At 37.1% G+C, this 22,924-nt stretch overlaps 2 protein-coding genes across 2 annotated transcripts in view; one reads left to right on the top strand and one right to left on the bottom strand.

Moving 5' to 3' along the window:
• LOC124635714 (leucine-rich repeat-containing protein 24-like) overlaps nucleotides 1-22,924 on the bottom strand; it is a 68,193-nt gene that overhangs the window by 20,008 nt on the left and 25,261 nt on the right. Inside the window, exon 2 of the mRNA XM_047171666.1 lies at nucleotides 10,546-10,596. The gene's annotated coding sequence lies outside the window, so the exon portion shown is untranslated. The remainder of the gene's footprint in view (nucleotides 1-10,545; nucleotides 10,597-22,924) is intronic.
• LOC124635715 lies at nucleotides 21,031-22,215 on the top strand. The gene has a single exon (XM_047171667.1). The coding sequence runs from the start codon at nucleotides 21,235-21,237 to the stop codon at nucleotides 22,072-22,074; it is 840 nt and encodes a 279-aa protein (XP_047027623.1). The 5' UTR covers nucleotides 21,031-21,234; the 3' UTR covers nucleotides 22,075-22,215.

Below are 22,924 nucleotides of genomic sequence, written 5' to 3'. Positions count from 1 at the left end.
AAAACCTTAACCTACACTTATAAATACATCAGCAAAATTAAACAGGTACCTCTAGCACGTAGGTCCTGAGTTATCGTGCAATCTGGCAACATAGAGTACATGAACACTACCTCAAATGTAGCCCGTGATTGATCACCACAGCTTAACCAGTAAGACGGCAGGAAAAACTTTGAAAAAACCTGAATGTGCTTATATTTACAATCATATTATCATGTGAGAGGCATTCTTAGACTGTTTAGAAGTTAAATATGGAACCGAAATATATTTTAGGATATATTTTTTTCTTTTATTTGAAGACAGATGTCGTGAGATTGTGAAGTTAGGAATTTTTTAATAGATACGAACATTTACAGGGCCTATAGACTGTAAACTTTGAATAGGCTGATAGTTTGTTTAGGCTCATAAATCAGTATGAACATAAATGGTAGTACATAAACACACAACATTTTTAATGGTTTTGCTAATGTTGACTTTATTGACTTCCAATTTATTGAATTTTACTTCTCTTGTATATCTGCATTAAATTGTTTATAAGATCTGCTTTCTTATTCTTCAACTGTCTCAAAAATTTTGAAGTACAAATAAAATACACACAAAACAAAGAATACGAAAACACTCTTTTCATAGAAATATCTGGAAAATTCTTAATTAAATAATGGTGACATCTGAAGAATATCGAATAATACAATTATGTGGAATGAAGAAAAAATCTAACTCGATTTGTAAGGGGTGCCTTTGTTAAATCAAAATGACGGCTGTGGAGCTAATCAAAGTAAATTGCGTTTTTCTTGAAGAATTGCAATTGATCTGGTTTTATTAAGAGTCTGGTTTAAAGCCGTAGGTTCAATAGTGGGTGAAATTGAATTATAGTACTTATCTTTGTGTGAGACTCAATTATGATCGTATTAAAACTTTTTGATATGAATAATATTTACCCTACTTTCTAATAGTTTCTACCAACGACCATATTATTTTTTAATAATTTTAGTGACTAATATTAGTTATTTTAATAGTAAATTACAATAAAAGGTTTAATGGAGACAATTTAATCCTAAAAGAATAAAAAGCTGGTCTGATATAAATATAGTTGAAGTATTTTTTCAATTCGGAGCCAGCAATAACTCCCAGTGACAATTCCGAAGCAAGAATATGAGGCACGCTTTAAACCAGATCAACATAGGAATGTCGTAACATTGTCATAAAATCACAAGGATTTTCAAGAAATTTCCTCTTGCGTAGTCTCTAGTGAGTCTTCAAGCGAGGCTCTGTGCTGCCCTCTATCAAAATACTGCGAAGCTTTGCTTAGGGGCAACTGATTCATGTTTATTAAGGCGGTATACCGCAGAGCCCAAATAACCTCTCCTCCTGACTTTTATATGACCCTCTTGTAAAGTTAGGAAAAGCTAGAATTTAGTTTTTTTTTTGCGCAATATATTTTTTCGTTCGTAGACCCAGGTGTCCTGTTACTGAAAGGCGGAATATTCTTCAATTTCTTGGAGGTTTAATGAAAATTGGATTAACAAGAGGTATTGAAAACGTGATCTTTTGAGGTGTACTTTGAAGGCTGTATCTCTGAAACCTTATCTTGTTACCTTGTTTAAGTGAATTACGATATTTTTACGCTGTGTTGCTTCTACGTATATAACCTAAATACATTTTTGTGGTGTCAGAAAGATAATTCGTGAAACATATTTTTTTTAATTTTATAATATAGTTAGGGTGACTGAAATACTTTTGGGATTCTAAAAAAATAACAGGTGCGTCATCTAAAACAGTGCTTACATAACTAATTAAGATTTGACCCACAAAACCATATTAGCCAACATATGTCAGTTATCAATCGCCATTGAGCAACATTATAATCTGACTTCATTGACCGTTAATAATTGTATTGTCCTACTAATTATCGCACATTATTCCACTAATAGCCATTAGTACTATAAGTTACTTAATTACGATTATCAGATATAATTCGTATAAGTAGCTTTCAGTGATTTAAGTTCACACACAATCTTTATATCTACGTTGTTCTTACACAAACCTGAAAAATGTTTCTGAACTATAAATCGTTTTACAGGTTTTGTTCGTAAAAAAGTCGTTGTGGCCTAGTGGGTAAAGAACCAACCTCTCAAGTATGAGGGCGCGGGCGAGGTTCGATCCCAGGTCAGGCAAGTACCAATGCAACTTTTCTAAGTTTGTATGTACTTTCTAAGTATATTTTAGACACCATTGGCTGTGTTTCGGATGGCACGTTAAACTGTAGGTCCCGGCTGTCATTGAACATTCTTGGCAGTCGTTACGGGTAGTCAGAAGCCAGTAAGTCTGACACCAGTCTAACCAAGGGGTATCGGGTTGCCCGGGTAACTGGGTTGAGGAGGTCAGATAGGCAGTCGCTTCTTGTAAAGCACTTGGTGGGCACATGATTGGGAAAAAGGCTCGGAGGATGGAGGATGATGTTCTATTACCAAAATAAATTTTGAATTTATAAAAAAGCAAGACTTATATTCTATCCAGGTATTATAAACCACGCGAGTACTTGCTGCATCTTTGCATTCTAACCTGTGCTTATAAAGAAAATATATCTTTGGCTTCGCCTCGTTGACCTTGACTAGGCTTCGTAAAACCCTAATTTTGAAATTTTGAAAATATTTTCATTCAGCAGTGTCCCAACTGTGTCACTTAAGTTCAAAAAAACTACAAGTGGTCAGGCGAAAAAGGGCTCGATAGTACTAACCGACCATATCGGGAATCGAAACCTTCCTATGCTAAGACTGTTCACGAGTCCATCTCATAAAATAAACATTACTATTAATAGAAACTAGATTAGGTTTCTCTATTCAGCACAATTTCAATGATCATAACGTTCACCCTGAGGCATTCTCCTCAACTAAATACATTTCAACTGTCTAAACAATTAATGGACTGAGTTGTATGTCTGGAACAACCGAAATTCTAACTTAGGCTTGAGAATGCCATATACCGTCTTGTAACGTCGTATGAATAAGCATAATACGGTAAAAGTATCTGCTACAGCTTAGTGAATATTATTTTGCAAAACGCTGTGGCTGTTTTCGGTAAATCGGTAAGGGCCCTAATTTATAAGAGTTTATAATTATAGTACCAGCTTTCGTTTCACCCGCGACCAATGAAAATTTCTTTGCGCACCCGATTAAAAGAAGCTTGAAGCCTTGAAGCTTAGTGGACTATGTAACAGCGCTTTTCAAATCGTAACTCGTAACTCGTAATCGTAACAACCAGTAAATAGTTTCTGAAATTTGATTTTTTGGTTGATCTGAATTCTGGTTGGTTAGAGTATGATATAGAAAAAAAAGAAAAATTAGAACAGCAACTTTCCAATAAAAACTTAACATACGACTTCCCTTTACCAATCTAGATCCACTTTGAGCAATTCATATTCCTGTCACAGTGTCACTAAACCGGTCTATTCCTGAACAAAGGCCTAAAAGGGATGACCCGCCAACACAGAGCTCAGTCATCGAGTGACCGAAGAGTGCCAACTCTGGTCCAAAATCCACTGATGCGAAAACGCACTTAAACCCAACGTATGACATAGAACGAATAGACGGACCAGTTTTTATCCTCAGCCTAACTTTATTGACGACCTCGATGGCGCAATGGTGACCATGCCGGACTGCCGAACCTAAGGTCCCGGGTTCGATTACCGGTTCGGTCGACATTTGCGTCATGAGCACGCTTGTTGGCCGTGGTCTGGATGTTATAATATGTATTTATAAAAATGTATATATGTACCTAGCTATATGTAGTTTATCAGTTGCGTTAGCACCCATAACACAAGTTAATTAATAACTTGCTATGGGGCTAACCGACCGTATGTGAAAAAGTGTCCCGACATTATTATTATTGTTAGAAGTATAAACGTAGGTTAATGTTACCGATCCTACTCATGTTATACTTAAATGTGAAAGTTTTTATGTAGGTATATCTACGTATATGGCCGATCGGTAAGCAGGCCTAGGTACTAATAAGGTGTTATAGAAGACGGGTGAACAGTGACAAACGGCCAGTTTTTAAATCACCTGAAAGCCATTTGACTGAACTATTTAGTTAAGCGGCGAAAATAATTTAAAAGTTTAATTAAAACTTTTAAATACTGTGTATTAAGTGGATAAGAAGACGTTTTCCATTTGACATCTCGAGCACTGAATTTAGTAATCTTGAAGATTTTTATTGATTGCTCAAGAAATGCACTCTTTTAAAAACTTTTAGAGGCCATATAAATATTGGTTATTTTAAGCTATATGCTGCCCTAAACTGCTGCATTATACGGCAGGTATTACATAATATACATAAGTGTGCTACCTGCATACAATGTGCCAAGAAATTCACCATTAATGGAGCTACCGAATTCCTAATCATAATTCAAGCCATTTGCATACTGACGTAGTATACCTTAGTTAGAACGTCTAAAGCTTATCAATTCCGCATGCCACAATTGCGTATTTCGTAACACATGGATCGCGTTCATATTGGTCATGGAGAACCAAATGACTAGCGGAGGTGCCATAATGGAAAATCTCCATAGCACCTCCGCTCTATCTCTGCGGGGGATGAGGAACGTTCTGTCTTCGCTCTTCTAAGCATTCTTTAGACCTGACCATTTTTTTGTAATATCAATATCGTTGACAGATGTCTCAAAGAACACGAACGCCTCGTCATGCTCACTGTACGTATTTGACCTAGAAGGCGCCTGACCTACCTGTATTATGGCATCTCCGCTCATCTTTCCTTAGTCCATTCATATTGGCACACCGCCACCATGCTGACTATTCCGGGCAACGACCTCTTTACGTGCGTTCAAAACAATAGACTTTTATAACAATCGTGACATAATATCTCTTGGTCGTCCAAGAAAAATAGGCCAGTTTCATTTTTGAGGAAATTTTGAAGGGCTTACATGTTTTAGATTTCTTAGAGATAGCATAGGACAACTACAACCTTTATTGGTGGAAACACGCGAAAGATCGGGAAGTAAAATGGAGGGGCCTTTGCCCAGCAATGGGATAGTTCCAGCAAAGAAAAAATTAAGAGTGATAGCAAGCTCAGGATTTTGCAACCCGGTTCTTTGATCGGTTGTTTGTTCGGTTTTCATAAAAAATAAAAACAAAAATTCCGACGAACTGAGAATCTCCTCCTTTTTGTGAAGTCGGTTAGTAAAGAAAAAGAAGCAAACAGTTGAAAGTATCCGTATGTTTTAGTTTAATATTCCAAGTCTGCATTTAGCAAAGGATTTATTTCTGACTTCAAGAGTAAATTACATATACATTTGTGAATCAATTGAAGTATCGTAAGAGCAAAACAAATCTTACTTATCCAATAAATCACGTAAACACTCGTAAAATATTACGCTGTGCTCGAATGCGGGACTTTTGATGGGGATTATATTTATGTACACAGCTAAATTTCATGTGGTAGACGTATAAAAATTCTTAATGTTTAAAGGGGAGGCAATTCTAATAAATATTATCGTTTTAAGAGTCATTTAGAAAGGAAAATCAGAAACGTACTTAAGACAATTTTTTTAAAGCAGTGCATTGTACGACTTAACGCATTGGTTTTACCTATGTAATATCACGTATTCATGTCTCACTAAATACAGGAAATATTGCAATAAGAAGAAGGACGTCCAACTAAAAACATTACCCTCCTTTGTGCCGCGCAATCGAGTAAAAAGCCACAGTAAACTTTAAGCATCAAGTAAATCGTTACTTTCAACTTGACTTTTGAACCTCAAAACTTAGTCCGGTCAGTAAATATCATCAAATACACATAAACATTGGTTAAGTCTATCTACAGAACCATACATATTTATTTCTTTGCGTTTGATCTCCGATGAAGCGATGGAAATTCTTTTGATGTTCCTACCAAAATTTCTCGGCCATTTGGCCATTAATGCAGCTGTTAATACTTTGGTTAATCGCCCTGAAACGTTACTGTAACATGAATTATGTATGTCTGTTTGTCACGAATGGCCTGTGAAAATGCTGGACTATTTAGAAGTGAATATTTCTTTTGGGAACGCTATAAATGTTTTGGTAGACTGTGTAATGTAGGTGCAATCGGTTGTGATGTGTTTGGAGTTCAAATTGTTTCCTTATTGGGTGAGGAATGTTGCTTTTAGCTGAAGCTAGCTATTTTCGGTCTTGAATTCATTGACATTTATAATTGTTTTATTATTTATAAATGTTTGTTCATGTAACTGTATTCATGTGTAAATAAATCTTTTGAGTTGACTTTGTGTAAGACCTTAAAAAAATGTTTAGAGCAATTATACAATCTACCAACTCGTTTAATTCTAGCAATAACTTAAACATTATTTCGGAACGTAGTAAGAGCCTTCAAACAGACCACAGTCGATTTCCCAGTCGATCATAATTATTCATTCCCTTAATAAATAAATGATTCTGTTTTATTTATGTTCGTTTTGTCGCATATTCGAACATTCCTTCCTTTTCATTGAACATAATTAACGATTCCGTTTATTTTGCTTTTATCGTGAAAGATCGCAATATTTTTCTTTTGGCACAATTTATTTTTGTGTTGCTAGCTGAAATGTTCATGCAATTTCCAATAACTAGTCGAATTTATTTATTTATAAATTAATTAGATTCGGGAATATATGCTTGAAGACCAGGATTTTTTATTTAAGAAAAAATGATACATTATTCCTACTATCCTGTATTGCTTTTCTCTACGAACATGCTAGTCCTTTGAGACAGCTACGAAATGTTATGTTGACAATAACCAGTCATGATCGTTGTATGCATTGAAGTGTGCATCTTGGGGTAAAACCGGTGTTATGCAGGACTGTTGTAACACATTACATTTTAATAGTACTGACTACTAGTAAGAGCCACTGCAGACAAAACTGTCGGTTGATAGTTGACCAACAGATTATTTTGAAGGGAATTGTGAATACAATCAAACTTCTTTGTCAGTCAGTCGATTCTGATCGTTATAATGAGCGAGCTACCATTTATCTCCTAGCTGATTTATGAGCCCTAACAAACTATGGGACAGCTTAAAGTTAGCCAAAAAAGCTTAAAAAGCCCTTAAAAAAAGTTAGTCTTTAAAAAGAGTAACCATGGAGTTTCTTGCCCGTTCTTCTCCATAGGAAGCTACATTTGGAAGGGGCAACTAGAATCAAACTTAATTATATTTTTGACGTTCACAAGTGCTTATAAAGGCCTAAATGAAATAAATGATTTGACTTTCACTTAATGCTCTGCTATACGTTCACAAAAATATATTTGAGTATAGTAAATAGGGTCTTTCCACAGGTAAAATATTGTATGCCCCTACGGTACAATTCGTAGATTATAATCCTATCTAAATAGGCATCGTGTTTATTTAACCCGAGGGAATCATAAACTATTCGATGCCATCATTAAAACAGTTTACCTTTAAAGTTTAGTTTACACATGCGAATGATACATTTAATTTTTAACCGACTGTTATGAAATAGGGTTATGTTTTACTCGTTAGAATTATGGAGATTATACAAGATCATTTACCTGCTCATTAATTATCTAAAGAAATGTGTACTTTGATTTACGTAAGATTTTTGTTAAAGAGAAGAATTGTAAAAGGTTCAATTACCGCAAATCTTTCATTTCACAAAATTGCAACTAAATCTTAAAGTACCCTTTATTCTTTTTCCTTTAGGTACACTCGTTGTCCCTAGAATTCTCACAGGCCCCTCACAGTACAGTTACCGAATGAACCCAGTAACGAGCCCAGAAATAGTATCTGTAACAGTATTACGTCAATCTGTTAAATATAGACGAGGAACTTCGACAACTGAACAGTCAAAGATACACGTCGATTGAAGTTTACTACAACTGTTTTCAGGCCCGCCGCTAGCTGTTTGTTCGCCCGCGTGCAAAACCGATTATGCCGCCCTACGACTACATATTATACTGGGTTTTGTCAAAAAATATATAAGGGGTGGGGTCCAGGGGGACCGGACCCCCCCGCCCATTCATATCCATTTTACTTGTCCAACAGAAAAAAATATGTACATGCACCGCTCTGATTGCAAAAAAACGCACTTCCTTTTGGATACATAAATATTGCAATAGGTACATAACATATTACACATAACTTTTTATTTACTTGAAATGCTCTAAGTCTTAGAGTAACCTAAGAAGTCCTGGGTTAGCCCATAAGCAGACTAAGCAATTGCTTAGGGCATCAATACAGTGCAATCATTACCCAAGTGGCCCCTATGTATTGAAAGATTGTGATTAATGGGTAGGTACCAACATAATGTATATCAAAGTGCTTAGAACAGATTATGGGTAACTTAAACTAACGAAATTAAATATCTATAGCAATGTTTAATTTCAGTAAAATATGTTATTAATGGTTTTTGGTGGGTTTCCCGTTGAAAAAGTCAACGCATGAGACACATTTCATATGTAAGGAAGCGCGAGCGAAGCGAGCGCGAAATTTTTTTAGTCTAAGGACACAAAACAAATAAAAACCACTGTAAATTAACAAAGCAAAGTCAAAAAGTAAGATATGCACAGAAATGAAGTGCTAATGTACATGAAGCCGCGAGCGAAGCGAGCGCGATTTTTTCCTTAGAGTTTTCATGAAGTAAACATATCATAAAAAGCCAAAGTGAACAAAAAGCTATAACGGACGTGCGCGAAAAATGATTGTTCGGAATAGAATGCCTCAACAATTAAACAAAGATAAATTGCCGGTATTGATAATCAGTGCCGGTTTTAACTCTACCAGCGCCCTGGGCGAGATTTCTACGGCGCCCTTCAACTGCAATTCAAACCCATACGAAAAACAGAGGTGTGTGTAGTTACCGATTGCGCGAGCGAAGCGAGCGCGAATATATATTTTTTTATAGTTAATAAGTCAAGCAAAAATTACGTAAAATGTAGCCCAATCGTACATAAGTTATTGCTGGTTGGTGAATGCAAAAACACCGGAACATGTCTTCTGATTGCGCGAGCGAAGCGAGCGCGAATTTTTTTGTTATATTTTAGAACTCAAAACAAAAATTACTTAAAATTTTGCCCAAACGTACATAACTCTTTGTTGGTGTTGGCGCCTATGTATTATATTTTTGGGACTTAAAGTAGTACCGTAAATAAGAAAGTTCATATGGAAACTAGAAGTTACTTTCTTATTAATAAAAGAACTCAAAAACGACGCTACCTTTTTGCTAGGGTAGACTAAAATATTGTTGAAAAATAAAACAACTGTAAAGTGAAGCAAGCCCGAAAATTTTTGAGTTTTGGATCATAAAAGTCCTAAACATATATAATAAAAAACGACTGTGAAGTGAAGAAGCCGCGAGCGAAGGGAGCGTGATTTTTTTTGAGTATTGGGACATTAAAAGTAGCTATATGTGATAAAAAATTGAAGCGTAAAGTAAGGAAACCGCGAGCGGAGCGAGCGCGAAAATTTTTGAGTTTTGGGACATAAAAGTAGTGTTTGTTCGAGAATTTCTCAAATTTAACGCGGAATTAAACACAAATTCGCTTCGGCGCCCCTGAGCCCGCGGCGTCCGGGTTATTCGCATACGCTGCACCATAAGTTAAGATGGCCCTGATGCTATCCATTCATTTGGATACAGTTCTTGTAAGTTGCAATCTTTGATGAAATTTAAAACAAAAATAGGAGTAACATTCTGATCAAGGATTGGTGGGGGGCCTGCGGTGCCCCTTATATCCGGCGCCCTGGGCCGTCGCCCAACCGCGCCCTACCGCTACTAACTGCGATATCTGACATGGAGGCGCGAGCGTAGCGAGCGCGAATTTTTTTGGGGATGCAAAGGGTGAACCCGTCAAAATTGATAGGGGACGACCAAAGCGAGGGCGTCTATTGCTGTGTTCGGAAATATTGAAATCAAATAATTGATAAAAAGATATTGTATTTTTTTAATATTACGTGATAAGTCACTCGATTTGCCGCCCCCTAGGACGTGCCGCCCGCGTGCGGTGCACGCCTTGCACGCCCGCTTACGGCGGGCCTGACTGTTTTATATCTTTAGAAACACAATGTTATGTGAGATTTTCTTGTATAATGGAGTTTCTGTTTTTATTGGATTTTGAAAATATGAAGAAGGGACTCTAAACTTATATTAAGTATATGGCTGAACAGATTGTGACAAACAAAGAAACGATGGATGGATTGTGTGAAAGTAGATATGGTAAGAAACAATGTTACTTGTGAGATGACGGCAGATAGAAGAGTATGGAAGAAGAAAACATGCTGCGCCGACCCCAAATAAAATTGGGATAAGGGCAGGAGGATGACAATGATGAGCTGAACAGATTGTTTGTATAAACTTGCTCATCTCAAGAACTACTGATCCGATTTGAAAAATTATATACTTTTTACCAATTAGGTCTTAAGATTAGCGCGTTGAACCAAACAAATTCAGCTTGTATTATTTATAGATTTCCTAGTATCACGGGTTGCCCTTAGGACAGTGTAAATGTAACTAAAGTGTAATAAGTATAAATATTATGTTAAACTTACTATTTTGGGTGAGCGGTAAAAGTTGTCCTGTGAGCGGTCAAAGCGGTGCTCCTGAAACAATTTTGCTTTATGTTAAATACTTTCTAGTTACACAGGAATTATAATAAGCAATGTTATTAATTAAACGGGCAGTTTAAAAGCTACTGCTAATAAGTATTTAGGTATAATCAGGATAAAGGTACGTCTTGAAAGTTAGCTGCTGACTGCAACTGCCGACCGCACATGCCGTGACTGCTTAAAAAGAATCGATACCTATCTAAACGGTTTCTAAACACATACAAACTTGTAGTGCAGCTGCGGTCGGTAGTTAGCATTCAAAAAGTACCTTGGTTTCATGGTCCAGGTAGATAGTTTAATAGACAAAAGAAAATCTCCAAACATCTATTAGACCCCGAGCTTGTGCTACATTCATTTTCTCCTCATCCATCCCTAACACTGCAATATACTATAGATATATGAAGGTATGTTGTTATAATTATTAGACCACTATCGTGGCTCACCAGAACGTAACTATCTACACAACACCTATGTCTGTGGCCGGTAATGCTTGTCTAACCCGGACGCGCCATTACTAGATCACATTATGTGACGTATTATTAATTTATGGGCATAACCGCGGTGCGACGCATGCCGTCACAACACGGTGCGGGGAGCTGTGGGAATAGATGGGATTTGGTTGATGTTTAAGACTAATAGATAGATATTTTCTTTATTATGTAAGAACAACAATTTACATTAAAATACCTGTGGCACTCGGGGACTGCCGCGGTAAAGCTATTGCATAGCATTCTGTATCAACTTATGCAATTATAATTATTTATTTTTTATAAATGTATTTAATTCATATTCAAAACACTTTATACACAAATTTTACAAGTACAGCCGTCCACTGTTGTAGGTAAATACTTATACACCTATATACTTTCTCACAAACAGCTGATTATGTATTCGTCCGATTTCGGAGCAGCTCGTCTCGATTCGGGCGAGTTCCGTAAAGTCGTACAATACGTCTAATCGCACGACACACCGCGCCGTGTCGAAGACTGCCGAACTGACACGACGTTAGACTATGCACGGCCTTCAAGCCACACCTCCGTGCCCGTCGGAGTGGGGAGCGTGAGGTTTTTTCGTTACGGAATTTCTGGATTTGGTCCCCGCGCTCAAGGCCTGCGATAGAAGCTATGCAATAGCTTAAAAATATGAAATTTTAGGTTAAGTAGAATATACAATTTGGGTAGATTAGTTTACCAATTGCCAGTAGACATAGTCATTTGCCCAGCATTTTCCTGAATATATTGGAATCGGCTTCCAGTATATACATACCAGTGTCCCGTATAATTTCTTAGAGTAGAAACAGCCTCGATTATTTAAAAATGCTAAACTTTTTACATATTTTTGAAAATTAAAAAACACCTATCAACATGTACACTCTTTTTCAGAAAACTGCAACAAATTCAGGGTCAACACGTTTTAAAACACATTTTTGACCTAGTCAGCCGCTTTGCAAAGTTAGCACAGTTGAGAGGCAATCCAGCGAAGGCCTCGGGCTTTAGCCACCGGCTTCGGTATCTAGACTTCATCAAACGACTTCAAACGCTGTTGATGTAACTGGCTTTTGACACAGCTTGAAAAACTCCGCTGAAAGAATGTTTACCTCGAATGTTTTATGGAGGCAGTTAAAAATGGTGTAGAAATTTTGACCTTATGTTAAAGATTTTTGCTTCGATATACAGGAATGAATTTTAAGCAGTGCACAAAAAAAAACTGGTGGTCCAGAATCATTAACAAAACATATCTGCATCATCAGTAAAAAAAATTTTTTCATTCTTTTGTCCGCCCTAAAATCAGCAAAATATGGATACTAACTATTCTTACACGCACCGAGCAGCGCTCGCGTCAGTAAACCGGTTTCGCGTTGCCGCCGTGCATACTATGACGACTGTGACCGTACAATCGGTTGCAAAATAAACATCTTTCGATATCAAAAACTTTTCTTTTTTGTACTAAAACACGACAAATAAAAATGTACGTATCTACATATAAAACTTATTTAACTATGAGTTGACGAAGTTTGCGCACTGGATAAAATTCATTCCTGTAGATTAGCTTCATGAGATCTGAACTTTTGAGATATTATCAGACTTCTGTCGAACTCTATCATCAACTGCCTAGCCTTTTCCCAGCTATGTTAGAGGTGCTTCCAGTCTAAGCTAATGCACCTGAGTACCAGAGTTGTACTAAGACCGAGTGTCTATCCGATCTCCTCATATTGGGCTGAGGAGTTCAGATAGGCAAGATAAATAAATAATAATAAATAATGTCGGGACACCTTTTTCACACACGGTCGGTTAGCCCCATGGTAAGTTATTTATTAACTTGTGTTATGGGTGCTAACACAACTGATAAACTACATATAGCTACATATATACATATTTATAAATACATATCATAACACCCAGACCACGGCCAACAAGCATGCTCATCACACAAATGTCGACCGAACCGGGAATCGAACCCGGGACCTCAGGTTCGGCGGTCCGGCATGATGACCATTGCGCCATCGAGGTCGTCGAAATTGAGATTGCTCCTATGTATTTTAAAGTGTTTGTAATATCTACATAGAAGTATGTATGTATTTTTATTCCAAAAATATATTTTCCCTTAAATATATATTTTTTATAAGTACCTATTTGTGTAGCTTCCAGTAAAAAATAAAATTACTCAAAAAAAACTTTTCACAATATTACGGTCGTAAGTTCAGTCCACTCTAAGCCAGCTTAAATATAACCAACGAACATAGATGTAGTTCTTTCTAAAATTCCACGCAGAATTCACCAAGGTTCCTAAGTTATGGCTGCCTTGGGAGTATCCTAAGGTAATACTAGTTCATACGATTAGGTACCTACAGCTGCGTACATCTAATATTTATAATGTTCAAAATAGAGGGAATTTACGAGGCCAATATTTGCGAACAGAAATTGACATCAATTTGTAGGGGCACGGTAAATATTTATGTGAGTCTTAGGATGTTATACCTATTTATAGTTTTTAGGTATGGTTGGATTTTCTTGGGTAAAAATAGTTTTAAGATACTTATATTTTTTATGATAGCTTCTTATAACTAATAATAGATTGACATGCTTGTTTGCCTCTTAAAATATGAATCATTAAATGAGAATGTGACAAAACTGTCTATAAATCTACCATGGAAAAAGGTTCACTGATCGTTTTAAATAATTTTTCAGCCAATAACTAACATAAATAACCGATTTACAACGCTAACAAATACCTGTTTATCATAATCGTGATAAGCATCTGAATCTTTAATCAGGCCTAAATTGGCGCTACGTAAATTACGGCTTAACTCCAAAATAATTGCCGAACCGTGAATTTATTTAGGGTAAGTATTGTTTCTAAGGAATATTGGAATATTTCATGGTTGGTTATACGTTGATTTTTTGTTTCCTTCCTTGCCTCGACCTAATAATTTAGTTATCACGAAGGCGGAAGCGGAGGTCACATAGCTAGTCGTTGAGCCCGACTTCTTACATAATGTATTGCTGACACCCGACGTTCTACACTACTATGAAAACTTAGATAAGGACGCGCTTACACGAAATAAAGATTCTTCAACCTCAAATTCTTTTCGACAGAAATGCGAGATATTGTCTGAAATCCATTTTGAAATGAACATTTTCTACGTCAATGGTGGCTATATGGCGTATTTAAGTATTTTTTTATATTTTTGGCAGTCGCTGTGGTGGAATTGCATTGTTTCAAGCTATTGCTTTACTTGTGTGTCAAGATATTTCCAATATAGATCTGATTCAATTCATCAACTAATTCTTTATTAACAATATAAGCTATTGTACTGCTTTCAATATATAAAAAAAAACATTTCCAAATAAAAATCTCACACATAAAAAATCTGCTCAAAATCTCAACTTGTGTGAAATCAACAGAACACAAAACGCAACGTGTGAACGGGGCTTAACCGGGCTAAAAAAGCATTTAAATGTCATGGGTACTATGAAAGAAACGAATGGCGTTGCAGAGTGGGGAATAGAAAAATCCCGTATTTTAGAGATAAAATCTCGCGTGAAATGTTTGCAGCTAGCCGTGTGTTATGATTTTATTATGTATACAAGGATGCTGAGGAAGAATTCTGTTTTTTGTTCGCGCATCTGGAAGTGAGCAGTCGCAGATGGTCGTCCGCATCTGTGTCACTTGAGAGTATTACATTATGATGGTTAATTTATTTAGTGAATGTCTGATGTGTCCGCATTTATCAAAAATGTTGGGTAGTAAGATTGAAAGAGTTCATACAAAAGAAATATTGAATCAAAATTGTGTCCTCGAATCTGTGATTTAAATTGCTTTGTACGATTTATTAATATAAGACATGAGCCTCAGTCGCATTATACACTTTCTCAAGAATAACTTAATTGTGTGAGAAGAGTAATTGCAAGTGACATTGACAAAAAAAATCGTTACAGACTCTGTTTATAGCGTATTAAGTTCACAAAAATCGTCATTTTGACAGATTCGCCACACGTTCTGCTGTAAGACCAAACTTTTCCTATACACAAGAGTACTCTAAGGGTGCGTCCACATCTGGCGAATGCGCCGCGAATGCGCAGCACGCGAGCCGATCGCGAGCTGTCCGCGAGCTGCGCGCGTGCAGTCACTGCAATAGTTCGGTGCGCCTCTTTAGCGCAACTCACGCAAGGCTCGTATAGAGCGCGCGAGCGGCGCGCGATCTGCGCGCAATCAGTTCTCGCCCTTACAGTTCCGTATATTGGCTCAGTACTATCGAAGATGGCAGACGTCGCGCGCCGCCTGCGCGCCGCTCGCGTGCAGCGCTTAGGTCGCGCGCGAGCTGCGCGCGGGCGGCGCAGAAGCGGCGCACGAACAAAAATGCACGCGCGCAGCTCGCGGACAGCTCGCGATCGGCTCGCGTGCTGCGCATTCGCGGCGCATTCGCCAGATGTGGACGCACCCTTAAACAAACATGTACTTGAGACAAGTTCGACGCGTTAAACAAACAACCACTTGATCGTTCAACGATAAACAGTTGTTTTTCCAAAGTGAAAACGGAAAACAAAATATTTTATGCATTACTTCATAAGTAGCGAAATTCCCCCAAAGCTGCCTTCATAGTAAAAACACAACAGATTTTCATTTTCTCCCCTATCATTGTAATCCCCGGAACATTGGTATTTAGCTTCCCTCTTATAAGGAAAATTGTTTGCACAAAATAATGCTGTTAGTGGAAACTGCGTAAATCTGTTTATACGTTTTGGATTATTTTGGAATATTATTTTACAGACTTTTATAATTGAATATGGAGAAAATGGTGGTAGCCAGTTGATAAAGTACCTATTCATGGTAAGATTGGCCATAGATGTTGTCAATTAGGATACTAATATAAATACTTTCTCCAATTATTATAGATATCAATGTAGCATTCGATATAGTAATCAATGTAATAAAGTGGTGCATAAAATTAAAATCCATTTTCTCTACAGTAATTTTTCTCTACAAAAATTTTTTACGTCGAATACCAAAAAGAAAACATCCAAATACCTATCTAGCCAAATTGCGAAAATGATCAGTATATCTAGCTAAAATTGCAAAAATGTCAGTATTTCCCTTTGAAAGGCTTATCCTGGATATTTTTATACCTTCGTCAACCGTTGGCTTCAATGCGGGAATTCTGCGCGTATGTGAAATCATTTTAAATATTCTTTTGCACCATCCTTAGTTTGTGCCGTGAAGCTGAACATTTTTAATGCATCGCGGTACATGGTTGTGTGACGTCATTGAGACGTAACCCGAGTGTTGCATAGAACGCATTGTGAATAAAATGATACTGACATTTTATACAAAAGGAAAATTCTTTTAGATATTTTTTTATATTTCTATGTAATTTTTTTTTTGCTTTAGAATTTGCATTGATTATTTTCATTTGAAAGCCGCAGTCTTCATCTGTTATTTGGTACACTATGAGGCCATAGAGAAAATAAGTCATAACTGTCCTTCAAAAAGTATCATAAGCTTCTACCCAAGAAACACTGGGCAATATGGCTAGGCCTTTGAACATCAAAATTCCATCATGTGCTGCGATTTATTCGCTCTCAATGTACCATATTCGCAGACCTTTTCGTCTGTCCAAGTCATTGCCATGCCGACAGAAAGGAAGATTATTTATCGTTATTGCGGGTATTTTCGTTCCTCCTTTTGCCTGTTTTTTTATTATTCCTATTCATCCATTGTTTGTTTCGGGATAATAAGTTTCATCAGGTCCACTAAGGATAAGTGATAAGTTGCGTTTCCGATACTGTTTGTGAGCGTTTGTTTTATAAATTAGTTGCTATTCCCTGTGGTGCCGCTAAATTATTTCCTTCATTCGAATATAAAGTATGTATATCTAGGCTCCTAACTTATTGGTATACCCGGGTGTGCGGAGTAGCTACCACGGATCTAGAATGATTTCACTGGTGATGTTTGTTTATTGATATGGCAAAAACATTCGAATTTCTGTTTAAAAATAACCCACTGTAATGTCGGTAAACTTATACACCACTGTAACTGCACCTATATTTTTAAAAGCATACCATTTTGCAACCCTTTATTTACGTAAAAGGTTCATATTTATTTTTGATTACGTTTGTCGTGTACACCTGAAGTACTTTAATAGCTTTATTAAATAGCCAGGCAGTTCTCGCAAACAGGATTATCTGGTGCAAATTTTAATCACACGGTTGTACAAACAAGACCATAATGAACACACTATAAAGCGACCCCAACAAGCCCTTCCTCCTGGGGCTACGGAGGGTATCGAATAGCGATATCATTGCCCCAAGCCCACGGGGGCTAGGGATGAAGACCATGGGATAGGTAGGGAGTTACAACCCCAGCCAAATGGTACAGCAATCAGTTAGAGTTAATCTTTGTTTTACCCTTGAGACTTTCGTGCCCTTGAATTATTGTTCAGCGGATAAACGACTCGTAGCCAACTAAAGTAAACCAAAAAGCGTTTTAAGTAACCATTTAATAAATTAAATATAATCGCTTAGTTAACTTCGAGATAAAAGGGTCAGTAAATAATAAAATTTTAATTTGTAGTTTGTTCCTAGATCAAAGAGGCTCAGTTTAAGTTAGAGGAATTTAGTAAACAGACGCTATTTAAATATTTCTAGCATATCCTAGGTACTTAGGTTACATAATCTGAAGAGTTTCTCGTGGTTTTCTACCAATTACCTACTAGAAATACCGAAAATTATGTCAATTTGTACTGCTTAATTTATATGTATTTAAAAGCCAAATACTACTATATCTATTAATGGCATTTTAGGTATTAGGCTGTGCCCACATCCCTAAATAAACTAACATTCAATATCGACAGATTTTTGAAATAGCATTTTGAGTATATTTGGTCTAGCATCCGATACCATGAAACGCGTGAAAAATCGTCTGAATATTTTATTGATTGCGAATCAATTGCACATTTTACGAGATATTTGGTGTACCGTATCAAATTATTTAGTTAGTTTATTAAATCAGATTCGTTCATTTATTTTGCAATGAATGTGAATACTCAATAAGATGTAATCATTGTAAGTCTTGTATAAGTTAAGAAAAAATATTTAAATTAAATACTAACCAACTGATCAAAGAATGAAACGTACTGCGACCTATCTTGACTATGGATAAATTGTACCTTAATTCCAGAAGAATATAAGCTATTATAATATTTATATGACAGACAGTTTTCTCAGGTACTTACATAATATATATACGTAACGACAGGACCGAATTATGTAGGCAGTTGAGGGCTTGTTCTAATGCTCACGTATTCTCGTACGTTGTAACAAGTAAATTGGCGACAAACTTAGGGTACATAAATATATAGGGGAAAGGGGGGTAGCCCCGGCCAATTTTGTTTTTTTGTTATTGTGATAAAATTATCAAGGGAAATACAACGAAAACTACGAAAAAATAATCAACACAATATTTATTCGTATTAGAATATTGAAAATTTGAACAAAAATAATATCCAATACGTTTTAAACCCACTTCAAATAGTGGTCAAATTTTGATATCTTTTAAAAGTGGCGGGTAGCTCCGGCCACCTACGTAATTAGTGGCCAAATCGATTTTTGGCGACACACATCGTAGTTATAGTACAAATCCGATGGATTTACATCTACACATGCCTCGTGAGCCCAGTCTAAATCCGATCTTGACCCGATCCTGCAGAGAAGTTCGTGGAACGTCATACTGATCTGCGGCAGCTCTCTCAGAACATTTTTTCTCAAGCGCCGCTTGAATGGCTTTTTTTCATGTTTTCTTCACTCCAGTCTCCGCGATTCGTAGTTCTAGTTTTAAATTTAGGCATTGTGACACTGAAAATTTAAAAAAAAAAATTAAATATTAACCTCTATATAGACTAACATATGGCCGGGGATACCCCCAAAACTAATGGCCGGGGTTACCCGACATGACTTTCTTCGAAAAAAAAAAATATTTAAAAAAAAGCAGCTAATTATACGTTGAAATAAACTTCAAAGAGCAAAATAGAATAGTTTTCCATTATGGAAATAAAATCAAATAAATAATTACTTACCTTTATCCAATGAATAACGGTTTTCGAAACAATTGAAGTCACGCGGCCGTCGACGACGAAAAAGAAATTGACTCTATCACTCCCGAACGCAGCGGTCAATCGACTTCAACTGTTTGCATTTGACGAATTACTCTTAAACGCACATGGAGATCACACGAACTTCAAAGTCACGCCGCGCGAATTACTAATATTTACTATGGCCGAGGCTACCCACCGGCCGGGGCTACCCCCCTTTCCCCTACCGTAAGAGTGTTCAGAGACGATGTTTATCAGTCCCTTTGGAATAAAAAACCTTGTAGTAAGACTACATGTACCTAATTGTATACAATCAGAAGTTTTTTCCTGCTTTAAAGTTCTCAAAAAAACTAATTTGTTGATTTTAATGGTACCTACTCCAATAAATACAAGTTACATTCCCAAACATCTGATACCGACTTCTAAATCAATTTTGGTGCTCACAGAAATTTAAAACGCCCGTCTGAAACTCCCCTTTAGCTCTTAAATTCGGCACGTCACCTCGCATTTACCTAAATATTTTGTTCGCGCGATACGCAACGATCATCTTCCCTCGTATTTTAGCGAACGCGTCATTCCGGGAACGAATGTGGAACAAATATTTGGTATATTATTGCCGGGAATATGTTGTCATCTTTTGTCTTACATCTACTAATGTCGGAGTTTTGTTTGTTAGAACAATTGTTTGAGTTCATTTGATTGTTATGGTTTTTCTTAGTTTTGGGGTCTTTATCTTAACTAGCTTGCTTTTACATGTTTTGTGGGAGATACAGAATAAGTTTGATCTAATTGTATTTTGCCTACCACATTTTCAACGTATTATACAATAAATGGTCTTTGAAACTCATGTAGGGTATTATTTGGAGTTTTGAGTCTTCACTAGTTACACGTGTGAACCCTTCAAACTTTTAAACTCCCACATGGTGAAAGGGTGAAAAGCTTAATAAACTATCTGAAACTGCCGCGTTCATAACTTTGCAAGCCTCAAATGTTTATATTTTTTTATTCTGACTGAAATTGAACACTTACAGCGCTCATAAAAAAGCAAATAAACCGAAGCACTGAGAATTTTGTCATGAACTTTTTTTATCGACTTTATTTTTGGTTAATAGAAAAGATCAAAAATCACCTACCATTTTATTACGCCATATTAAAATATTCGGGAAAGACACCATATCATCGCAAAGCCTGATACGCTTGAAAAGATAAAATAGCTTTTCTTCATTTAAATACAGGAAAATCGAGTACATAATACAGGCAATTTTCTCCACCGCCAATTTAGTGAAGGAAAACAAAACAAAACACACTGAAAATAGAAAGAAAAATATAGTGTATCAGATGCTTAAAAGCCGCACAAATTGGGATCATTTCTCACTTCGTAAAGAAAAGACCGGTCACGGCTTAAGATAAGAAAAAGGAAATACACGCTACCTTAAGAACTTCTTGTTCAGTTTTTCGAAAAACTTATTGTTTATAGAGTTGGTCCTTTGCGCGGTCCTTTTTTCCTGTCCGCTTTTCCCTTTGGCAACCCTCTTCTACTTAGCAACGGAGTTTCGCTTTGTGTCGAATGTTCGCCCAGATCTGCGTACTGATAGTTGGAACTCATTTATGATGCTGTTCTCATATTAAGTGGGAAGTTTACTAGTATATGCTAGTAAGTTCCATTTTTGTTATACCTGTAGTGGGACCTACACTAATTGTTGACGCATCAATATTGTTCATACTGTACTTGCATTGTGTTCGCCTCCCCAGTTGTCCCGTATATGGCACTACCAACGCACGCTACTAAATATTGTGACTGTACCAAATCGTATGTAACCTAATTGGAGTCAGAAAATAAAAGTGTATTAATTAGTATTCGATTTATTTACTTATCTCTGAACACGACACCCCACCATCTAAATTGGTGACCCCGTGTGGAGAAAGTGTGAACTGTAACCAGTGAATTTGGACTTGTAATTCAGTGAATCGGACGACCGGGGCAACTCACACAAGTGTACGTAGTGTCGGCTTAATATTAGTGCGCGTCAAATTAAGAAATTATAATGTCGTCTGAAGACAAGAAGGTCGTTATTGAAGAACATCAACTGTCGTCCATCTCCATCACAGCTAGAATTCCGGAATTTTGGAAGAAGTCGCCTAGAACATGGTTTATCCAAGCAGAAGCAGTTCTAAATCCTCAGAAGATGTCCGACGAATCAAAGTACCAGGTCCTTATTTCAAAATTACCCCCAGACGCAGTTGAGCAAGTTACACAGATCCTTGTGGATCCCCCTGAGAAAAATAAATATGAGACCTTGAAGAATAAGTTGATATTTATATATCAAGAATCCGAAGAGCGGCAAGTAAAAAAACTCATTGGCGAAATGGAATTAGGCGACCAGAAACCATCACAATTACTAAGAAAAATGCAAGACCTAGCCAGGGGACGAGTAAATAACGAAACACTCATAGTTATGTGGCAGAATCATTTACCAAATTCGGTGCGAGGAGTTTTAGCTGTAACGGAAGAAAAAGATTTAGAGAAATTAGCATCAATAGCGGATAAAATAATGGAAACGACGACTCCCATACACAGTGTTGCGACTGTCAAACAGGAACCAGGCCCATCGGGTTCTCAGGACCAAATTATTTCGGCAATAAACAAATTGAGTGATAGATTACAAAATTTAGAGTCAAGATCACGAGGCCGTTCAAATAACTGGCGAAGGAATAACTTTAGACGCAACAGATCCAGGTCAGGGTCAAGAAGTCGCACAAGGAAACTCGAAGATCCAAATTGGCTATGTTTTTACCATTATAAGTATCGCAGCAAGGCAACTAAATGCGTGGATCCATGTAACTGGAAGAAAAAACACGACAAGGACAAGCCAGCGGAAAACTAGAGTCGGTGCAGTCTGCGACGGGAGGCTGTGACCGTGCCTTCGGGAATCACCGTCTGTGTGTCAGAGACAGGAAATCGGGCTTAAACTTCTTAGTGGATAGTGGTGCAAACGTGTCAGTGTTACCGCGGAAAGTAGCCTACATGAAAGGTAATTGTCGCGACGATATGTAACGACGATAGCTCAGCAGGTGGAGTAAATAATACTAGTGGACTGTATAACATGTAAATACGTATAATGACTTTAAATATAACAATATAGTACAATTAAGCAAATAAGAATTAAAGTAGTAAGAACGCGTGGGCGCGGCCGGTGCGCATAAGCAAGATTTGACCTCTGGACCCGGCGCATACGCGGCGAGCCGTTGTACCACGACGTCACAGTCACCCCCACTTGTCGTAGACGCAGTTGAAGCGAGTGGGACGACTCAACAGTAATACAAGTGAGTGTTGTTATAAACTCTTTGCCGCAAATGGAACTCAGATTAACACGTATGGTACATTGTACTTAGAATTAGATTTAAATCTAAGACGAGCATTCCGTTGGTTATTTACATTAGCGGACGTACAGCAACCAATATTAGGTGCTGACTTCTTAGCTAATTTTCAGTTGTTAATTGACTTGAACGGACGAAGGTTAATCGATCAAATAACTAATTTAAGCACTAAAGGCAATCTTTCTAATTCTAGTGAGCCCACTTTGAAAACTATCGTAAATAATTGCCCTTATTATGATTTATTATGTGAATTTCCAGAACTAACTAAACCAGTTTCGTACAAAGAAACGCCTAAACATAATGTTTGTCATCACATTGAGACCACAGGACCTCCAGTGCACGCACGAGCCAGGCAGT

This window comes from Helicoverpa zea, chromosome 13, assembly GCF_022581195.2.
Source record: "Helicoverpa zea isolate HzStark_Cry1AcR chromosome 13, ilHelZeax1.1, whole genome shotgun sequence".
Classification (NCBI taxonomy): domain Eukaryota; kingdom Metazoa; phylum Arthropoda; class Insecta; order Lepidoptera; family Noctuidae; genus Helicoverpa; species Helicoverpa zea.
This window is presented reverse-complemented; position numbering and strand designations above follow the sequence as displayed.

Coding starts and splice junctions, on each gene's coding strand:
- LOC124635715 (XM_047171667.1), top strand. CDS start 21,235: ATGTCGTCTGAAGACAAGAAGGTCGTTATTGAAGAACATCAACTGTCG.